The 9,095-nt window shown below is 37.9% G+C and overlaps 1 protein-coding gene across 5 annotated transcripts; it reads left to right on the top strand.

Moving 5' to 3' along the window:
• The first annotated feature begins 4,333 nt into the window (after window positions 1–4,333).
• On the top strand, window positions 4,334–8,521 carry LOC103330508 (Protein kinase superfamily protein). Of its 5 annotated transcripts, none has more exons than XM_008233099.3 (8): window positions 4,334–4,625; window positions 5,009–5,523; window positions 5,878–6,043; window positions 6,133–6,183; window positions 6,278–6,460; window positions 6,597–6,690; window positions 7,000–7,775; window positions 7,883–8,521. In XM_008233099.3, exons 2-8 carry the CDS (start codon window positions 5,060–5,062, stop codon window positions 8,240–8,242), a joined length of 2,094 nt encoding a protein of 697 aa, XP_008231321.2. In that variant the 5' UTR covers window positions 4,334–4,625; window positions 5,009–5,059; the 3' UTR covers window positions 8,243–8,521. The 5 variants fall into 5 exon arrangements, with proteins under 5 accessions (XP_008231321.2, XP_008231320.2, XP_016650163.2 ...); XM_008233098.3 differs by having other exon boundaries at window positions 7,880–8,521; XM_016794677.2 differs by having other exon boundaries at window positions 6,997–7,775.
• Window positions 8,522–9,095: the final 574 nt, after the last annotated feature.

The following is a 9,095-nucleotide window of genomic DNA, read 5'->3' as shown; positions in this document are numbered from 1 at the left end:
ACACAAGACCTTGCCTAGGGGAGAAATTGCTTCAAACCACTACACTAGTGGGTCCTTTGTAACCTTATTTTAGACTTAATGAAACTAATCTAATATATAGGATCAATTAATAAACTTCTTGTTTTGTTTACACATGTTATGAATTAAGTTAATTTGTTCAATATCGTCTCAAAATTTATAACAAAAACTTACAACAAACATTGAACTATAATTCTGCATCCAAGTGCACTCCTTAACCTTATTTTATACTTAATTAAAATAATGTAATACGTAACATGAATTAATAAAATTCTTGTTTTGTTTTACACATGTTATGAATTAACTTAATATTTTTAATGTTGTCTAAAAAATTGCAATAAAAAGTTATAAAAATTTATATATAGTTATATGTGAACTAATATTGCAGCAACTTCTTAAGAAATTGTGATTTTTCATGGAAGTTCGGGGCCACGGCCATAGCAGGCTTGCATGTGGCTCCGCCCCATGGTGGGGAGGAAGTAAGAGAAAACATCAAATCTTTGTTCCTAAGGCAAGCTAAAATCGGTCCCGAGAGAAGTGTTGCTAGCACCACATATTTCTCTTGTGTATCATGTTCATTCCAAAAAGGCGGCGTGGTGTGGAGACTTTTGAGGTCACTACTTTGTGGTTTGGAGGAGAGGTAGAAAGTGGATAATACCACCATCACCTGGTGGAATACTTGAGTTGGACTCAAGTTCCTCTCCAAGGGTGAGTTTCTATCTACCTTCCTCTCTTTAATTTCAAGTATGGTAGTTTGCAATGCACATCAACTCTTTGAACCTTAAGATCCTTTGAAAGGTTTTGTTTTAGGCTCTAAGATTTTGTTTAAAGTCTTATGTTGCCTATCACATGAATTTTTGATAACCCATATGTCTAAATAAACCTTGCTTTTGAGAAAAACACAGTATATCCTTCACTTTGGATGGGGGATTGTTTGGATGAGGTCACCAAATTCTAACCAAGTCAAGTGGTCTAAATTCCAAGCCAAGTCAAGGAGACCAAATCTCAAACCAAGTTAAGTGGTCCAAATTTCAAACCAAGTCAAGTGAAAACCCAAAGGCCTAGCCAAAACAAAGATATTATTATTTATAATAGCAATAACCAAATAATAAATAAATTGAATGGCAAAACCCATAAGCTTGGCTTGGGGTCAGCCAAGGGATTTAAGAGAATGTAGGATTCTCACCACCAAAAAAAATCTGCCAAAGTTTCTCTAGCGAGATCGGAGGCCTTCCTTGAGCGGTTTAAGGTTTGATTCCAAAGAATTTTGAGGCAGCAAATGCAATAGCCAAAAGGTTTCCTTCAATAACAATGGCAGCTGGATTAGTAAAAGGAAAATGGGTTATTTGAGTTGAGCTTTTTATCAAAATCGTTTTTGTTCTTAACAAAGTGCGGGATGACCTTTTCGCTGGGTTTGTTGGTCGTTCCATAAAAAGCTGCTGCTTGGCTAACCCCCTGGCTGTTGCAATGCTCAGTGGTTGAGTTTCCAATCCTTGTGTGATATCAAGGAGGCCAAGGTTGGCCCGCACGCTGATGTTTGTTTTTTGAGTTGAATAGTTGGCTATTCAAATAGCCAACCTTTATGAAACCAATTGACGTTTTAAACTTGGCTAAGGGAGTGGCTTTTAAAAAGTTAGTTGTGAGAATGGCCAAATAGTTGGCTGAAACCAAGTCGAGGTCTTGGCTTCCCATGTCGGTGAGTTGGCAAGAGAATGGAAGTCTTAGCTGAAGAGTTGATTTTTGGCATGAGAGAACCCACATGGATTTACCTTGGTTGGGTCAAATTGGCATGAGTTTTAAAATGGTTGTGAGCAATATATATTATACTTTATATATGTATAAGGCCTATGGCCTAGGAGGTTGGAGACAAGAATTAAAGGCCAACTAAGTGGCCTACAAACTCTCTTTCTCTATTTAACTATATAAACATATAAATATATATGGCAATATTGGCATCTTAACATAGAATTATTTTGTCACATATATATATATGTATTAATATTGAAAACTAAGAAATCATGTAGACCTTGGCCAAGTTTCTTGGATGGACTCATTGAAATTCCAAGTCACCCAACATCGGTGGATTATGTTCAATCAAAATTAGAGACTCCAGAAGCCACATCGTTTCACCAGATGTTAAGCCCAAGTCCTCGAAGGTCCAACCTCGACCCGTGAAAGCAAGCCCAAAACCTCCGGATGTTTTCATGCACGTGATGAGATCCATCCAAGAAAAGCAACCAAAGATAGTGATGTCAATATGGAACATTCCTATGGAGGAGAGAATCAAGTGATCAAATTTGAAATCCGATGATCTCATTAGAATCAATTTCGCGAATTTAGGACCACACAAGATTTGGAACGAAGCTGACCTTTGGCCATTTCATGGCCAGCCCATGGGCTGACAAATACCCCTATATAAATTACATCAGACAAAAAGCAAAGGACCAGACATTAGACACAAAAACCTACTTTTTGTCTTTCACTTTTCTATCACTAGACTAGGTTTTTATTTTCCAAGCAAGTAGACTAGATCAGTTCTTCACTTTCATTAGTTTAAGTTTAATTTCTTGCATTTTTCATTACGTTATTTTAAGATTTAAGTTTATCACTTTACTTTCAATTGCTATCAAATTTTCTTTAAGTTTAATTTTATCTCAGATTGCTTTGTTTTATTGCCTTTATCATTTATATCGTTCTTATTTCGTTCTTCTTTTAACTCACGTTTATCTATTGCTTTGATTTACTTACTTTAATTCTTGTCTTTAAGTTTAATTGCATCTTTTAATTCAATTTGCATCATTATCATTAAAATATCAAAAATATTAAAATACCCATATGAAACCTAACCATCCTCGAACCTGAGGAAGTGAAAGAACCTAGGCCAAGAGGAGGTTCCTTGCTTGGCCGATCAATCGGCTGGTTGGAAGTCAGAAGTGCGAACACAACAATCCAACTTTTTCCATTCAAGACAATCAGTGGCTTGGTAGTGGCACGCCTACGCAATCCAAGAGAAGAAGGACCAAAAGTTCATTCCATTGGCCACCTCGGCTGAAAAGAGGGAAACAATTATTTTCCTTGGACCCTATTGGAAAAATAAGAAATCTTTGATTTCCGGGCTCTTCTCCCCCTTCCCGTTATGTTGTAGAGAGTTTTTCCCCTCCAACTTTTGTGTTGGATTTTTTCTTGTCCTTGCTTTTGCCAAGGTTTTTGGGTTCTCCCTAGTTTGTTCTAGGGTTTGTTTCACTGGCTCTTGTGCCAATTCTTTCTCATTTCCTCTCTTTATTGGGTAATTATCTCTTGGTTTTATCTTCTTGTTCCTTAGATATGACTTGGATCTCTATAGATATTCTTTAATCTGTTGGAGATCCTACTAGATCTGAAGCATATATTCTTTTATGCCAAGGGATTTTTCTGTTTTAAGGACTGGAGTTTTATGGAGAAGAAGCCTTTTGCAAAATTGGAAGTTTTCAAAGGTTGTTGTTTTGGACCAGGTGGAGAAGGAAGAGTGCTTTGATGCTTGGCTGAGTGTTGGGAGGATTTTGAGTGGTCATCCTTGTTCTCTTCGTGATGTTGTCTCTTTCTCAAGTTGGTAGTGATTTACTTGAGTTGCTAGGTTCTGGTTGGCACTGATAATTTTTGTTGTAATTACTCAGCATTTTATCTTTGTATGTGATTCTAGTGAGGTGGATGTATTGTGTGTTATTGTTGGCTCACTTATTATGGCCTTTGTGCTTGTTGTGTAATTTTAGTTTGGTTGGGACCCTCCTGGTTTAGGGCTTTTATTAAACGATAACAAACTAAGAAGTAGGACCACCGATCCAATATCCTCCGGCCAATCCGAAAAGAGTCATAAACTCATACTGGCTAAACCCATAGTGTCGTACTAACGAGTCTTCTTTATTAAGGATAAAGGAATGGTTTTTATTTGTTGGAATCACATAATTTTTTTATTCCTTATATATTAGTAAACGTGGAAAAAGTGAGAAATTAGAATAATTGCAATACCCTTGTGTTAATAATAAACACACAAAAAACAAGAATTAAGATCATTCCAATATCCATTTATGATAAATAAACATGCTCACAATAAACTAGAATCTACCAATTTTAAAACTTAGTAAAAAAGCAATGTAATACCAAACTAGCCCTAGAAGTGTTTTTTATTTTTTTATTTTTATCGAAGCTTTAGAACTTGGCAGAAAAGTCTCACGGTAACCCCACCGAAAGCACAAGACCATCTTACGCGTATGGAACATCACTACATCCAAACCGTCAACTCCCAAAACTGAAATTTACCAATGGTATGATTTAGACTGTGTCCTACAGCATAAGCAGACAATCTAGCCCAAGGGCAACGGGCTGCTACTTTGCATTACACCATCCCCACCACCTTGATTTCTCTCTCCAATCTCCACCTATTTTTCCCATTTACTTTGATTATTATATGATAATCTTGATGTCTTTTTCTTTGAATTATATAAGAAATTGGACAAAAGGCTCTTTCAGAGAGATACAGAGTCTGGATCAGCACGTAAGCTCTTGATCTTAGATCTCTGAAGCTTCAAAACGCAATTCCCCATCCCCAATCTCATACCCCAAGCCTCGAGGTACAGTACAACCCTCTACATCTGCAGCTGCCTTTTCATTTTCATTTGCATTTGTATTGATTATTGTGTTTGCTTCAGCTTCATTCTTCAGATCTGATTCTCCGAATTTGATCATTTTCGTAGGCTTGAGATCCATTCATTTGCTTTTTTACTTTGCTTTTCTGGGTCCTGCTTCATCTTTGTTTGGTTCGCGGGATTGTGGATTTTCTGGGTTCATTTTAATCAAGGTTATCGTTCATTTGAATAAAATATGAAATCAATTTTATCTTCAAAGTGAAAGAGTAGTCGATTTGCAATTTAGATGAGATGCTGAGATAATTACGTGATTATCTGTAATGGGATTTGTTTGATTGATATGTATGCTATTGGCTATTTCTTTGCAGTGTTTTGGTCTTCATTGTATTTGTTTGTACCCATCAATCAATCCATTGATCATGTGGAGATTCAAGCCTTTCATGCACAAGGAGCCAACTGGGCTCGAAGGCCGCTCCATTGACATTGGAAATCTCAAGATTCATGTCAAGAACGCCATTGCCGAAGGTGGGTTCTCTTGCGTTTACTTAGCTCGGGACGCTGTGCATGTGTCCAAGCAGTACGCTTTGAAGCACATCATATGTAATGATGAGGAGATGCTGGAGCTGGTGATGAAGGAGATCTCGGTCATGAAGTTGCTTAGAGGACATCCCAATGTGGTCACACTCCATGCCCACACCTTCTTGGACATGGGCCGCACAAAGGAGGCACTCCTTGTCATGGAGTTTTGTGACAAGTCCTTGGTTAATGTACTGGAGAGCAGAGGAGCTGGGTTCTTTGATGAGAAACAGGCTCTTGCGATCTTCAGAGATGTGTGTAATGCAGTTTTTGCAATGCACTCTCAGTCCCCTCCCATTGCTCATAGGTACTTACATTGCGCAGTTTGCATTTTATTGTTTATCATCTTTCTGCAGATTATGTTTTGTTATTTGTATTTTTTTGTTTGTGTTTTAAGAATTGTTTTCTCAATGAGAAGCATTAACAACTCGTTGTCTTTGATGCTCGTATTATCTTACAATGTTTTTCAATTGCAATCTATTTTAATCCCATGCAAGACGAAAATGAGACGAGATCTGAACAATCAAATCAAAATCTGAATTTGTACCAAAAGATTAGAAACCTGATAAATCCATTATCTTATTAATTACAATTTTTTTATTCCCGTGCTTCCCAGTCAACTATTAATAGTTGGTACTCAGTGTCCTAATTGCATTTTCAGGGATTTGAAAGCTGAGAATCTTCTGTTGGGGTCTGATGGTTTGTGGAAGTTGTGTGATTTTGGAAGCATCTCTACCAATCACAAGCGCTTTGAGAGGCCTGAAGAAATGGGTATTGAAGAGGATAATATCAGAAAGCACACTACACCTGCCTATAGAGCCCCTGAGGTTGAACAGAAAACTTTATTTTCAAACTTGAATGTATAATCTTCAATCTGTTAAAATATTTGATTCATTTCTTCCTCCTTTTGAATTAGATGTGGGACCTTTTTCGGAGAGAACTTATAAATGAGAAAGTAGACATATGGGTAAGTTGATTGGTTCCTCTAGATCAGTTGGAAATTCTGAAACGGTTGAATATTATAATTTACTGGGAGTTGAGACTATGATTTCTTCTTGCAGGCTCTTGGGTGCCTTCTCTTTCGCATTTGCTACTTCAAAAGTGCATTTGATGGAGAATCAAAGCTGCAGATCTTAAATGGAAACTATCGCATTCCAGAATTACCTAAATACAGCTCGTTTATCACAGATCTTATCAGAGACATGCTTCAGTCGTCACCAGATGACCGACCAGACATCACGCAGGCAAGCGCTTTGCTTGATTGGCCATTCATCTCCATGAATTTAGGTTAGTTTTAGATCATTTGTGTCCATGCAAACAGTAGGTGTGGAGATTCTAACACTCTTTACTGATGCTTTTCCAACCCTTCTGTGGTGGCAGGTGTGGTTTCGTGTTAATGAGCAGTTACCAGTTGGTTTGCAGAAGTCTTTACCGGATAGGCAACCTGAAATGAACTCTGCTGAAAAGCATGAAGGTGAGGTTGGGAACATCAGAGGATCACTTGTTAACTAAAACTTCTTTGTTTGGGACTAATTTTTTATTTGTTCCTTATGTCAGAACTTTAATTCTAAAAAGTGCTTGACATGCTGGTTTCTGTTGTCTTTGACACTTAAACCTTTGTTTCTAGCTTTTTCTTCCTGTCAGATCTATCAGTTTTAAAAGTGATGTTGCTAGTTTATGGAAATTTGTTAAGAGTAGAAAATTGATAATATTTCATTAAATAAAATTGATGTTCGAAGCTTTCAGTTTTGAAGTGAGTGAGTGCTTTATTGCAAACCAGCAGGTATTTCAAGGCCAGCAAACAAGTCACCTGCAGGGCCCCGTAGAAGCCCACCACCACCACCAACTTCAGTTGGAGAATCAGCTAGAAATTCAACACAATTGTCAAATACGTCTAAGGCAGGGGGAAGTGGAGGGCAGCTTGGTGCATTCTGGTCCACTCAACATGCAGATAACTCACTTGTTGAAGAAAATACTATACCTAAGTTTGATGATGAGCCTGCTGGCCATTACACTGCAAAACTTGATGGGATTCGTCTGGAAATTCATCCTATACCCAAGAACAGTGCCCCTGCAAAAGAGGAAAATGCACACACTCATGCTACGCGAAGAAACTCTCATGGCAAATCGCACAAGCCTGAAGATGGACCTTCAAAGGACTTTGAAATAAGTTTCTTCCCAAAGGATACAGACCATGGAACTGAAAAGCCAAAGGCATCTAAATCTCAGAGTGCAACTGGTTTCCAAGATGAAGCATTTAACTCTTTTGTTGCAGAGTTTGATACTAAAAGACTCAGCATGGGAGCTAGTAATAACAAATCTGGAAAAGAAGAAGCATTAGAGGCTGAAGTAGAGAGATTGAAAGAGCAGCTGAAGCAAGCCAATTTGGAAAAGGGTGAAATAACTTCCAAATTTGAAAAGCTATCTGCCATCTGCCGATCTCAAAGGCAGGAGTTACAGGAGCTTAAGCAGACGCTTGCTGCTAGAACACCATCACCAAATAAAGATGCATCTAGAAATCAAACTTCACCTGGAAATCTGCCATCTGCAAATCCTCTGGTATTCTTAATAAGTAATTTGTGTGCAAATCTTACAACTGTTTGACTTTCAATTGTTCCCTCTTTATTATCTCTTTAATTGGTAGAATTAATTGTTTTCTGCAGCAGAGGGAGAAGATTGAAGGAAGCTTTTGGGAGCAAGGAAAATCTGACAGGAGTACTCCGAGTCCAGAACCAAACCCATGGCAGCCATTTGTAGAGGAACCCAAATCACAGCAGCCTTCTTCAACAGATAACACCATGAAATCTGTCAGGACAAGAAACGGTCACCAGAACAAGCAGACCACTCAAGTAAATACTGGTTTTGACTCATGGGGTTTTGGAGCAGAGAGTTTTACTGCTGTGCCCACTGGAAGCACACAGATTTCAAGACCTATGGGTGAAGGAAATAATTCTCAGCGCTTTGGCGAGGCAAAGGTTATGGAGAGCAAGCCAGCTTCTCAACCTGCTGGATGGGCTGGTTTCTAAATAAGGCCATCTGTGGAAATGCTTTAAGTAAGTATTTGATTATGGCGCTGACATTGTTGTCGACATTGGTGAGGAAAATGAGAATATAAATTGAGATGCATGGCTTTCATTTGAATTTGATTTGTGCTTTTGAGTGCTCGTGTTTTATAGGTTCTGTTCTGCCACCTGTGTGGTGGAACATGTACACATGTTTCTCTGGACTAAGTGGCAGACTGCAAATGTATACTTTTTTTCTGCATATCTCAATTGTTGGCTAAGAAAATAATCTCTCTATTTTTATGGTGATGGTGTTGGCATGTGAGGTAGGATTCTTCATCCTTGGCCTCTTTTTCTTCAGTGGTTACAAAAATGAGCGTAGGAAGCCTTTTCTGTTCCTTTCTTTGTGCTTGGTTTATGGTTTGCTGTCTTGACTGAGTTGACAGACTTCTTTCATGGAAACATACCTCTTTGACAAACAGCGGTAAAAAAATTCATTAAGTGTAGAATTTTCTATGTTGGCAAGGAGACGTAAGAACGTGTGTTGAAAAGCCACGACACTCGGAGTACTCCATTGGGGTATAGATTCTGTAAGTACGGGGCTGATCTTACGAAGAACTGTCAGTTTATTAAAAGTTCTAGTTTGAATACATAAAGAACCTATTTAACACAAGACAAAAGCACAATACAAATTGCAAACTAAATATGATTAAACTTCTAGTTTGAATACATAAAGAACCTATTTAACACAAGACAAAAGCACAATACAAATTGAAAACTAAAAATGAGTAAAGAAAGGTAAAAGAAAATGAAACAAAACAAGAAACCAAAGAAAACCACAAACAGCAAGTTCGACCTCTGTCTGGTTTTTGACCTA

The sequence above is a fragment of the Prunus mume genome, linkage group LG5 (genome assembly GCF_029339155.1).
Source record: "Prunus mume cultivar Tortuosa linkage group LG5, ASM2933915v1, whole genome shotgun sequence".
Classification (NCBI taxonomy): domain Eukaryota; kingdom Viridiplantae; phylum Streptophyta; class Magnoliopsida; order Rosales; family Rosaceae; genus Prunus; species Prunus mume.
The sequence above is the reverse complement of the archived record's forward strand: the minus strand, read 5'-3'. Positions and strand labels throughout refer to the sequence as shown.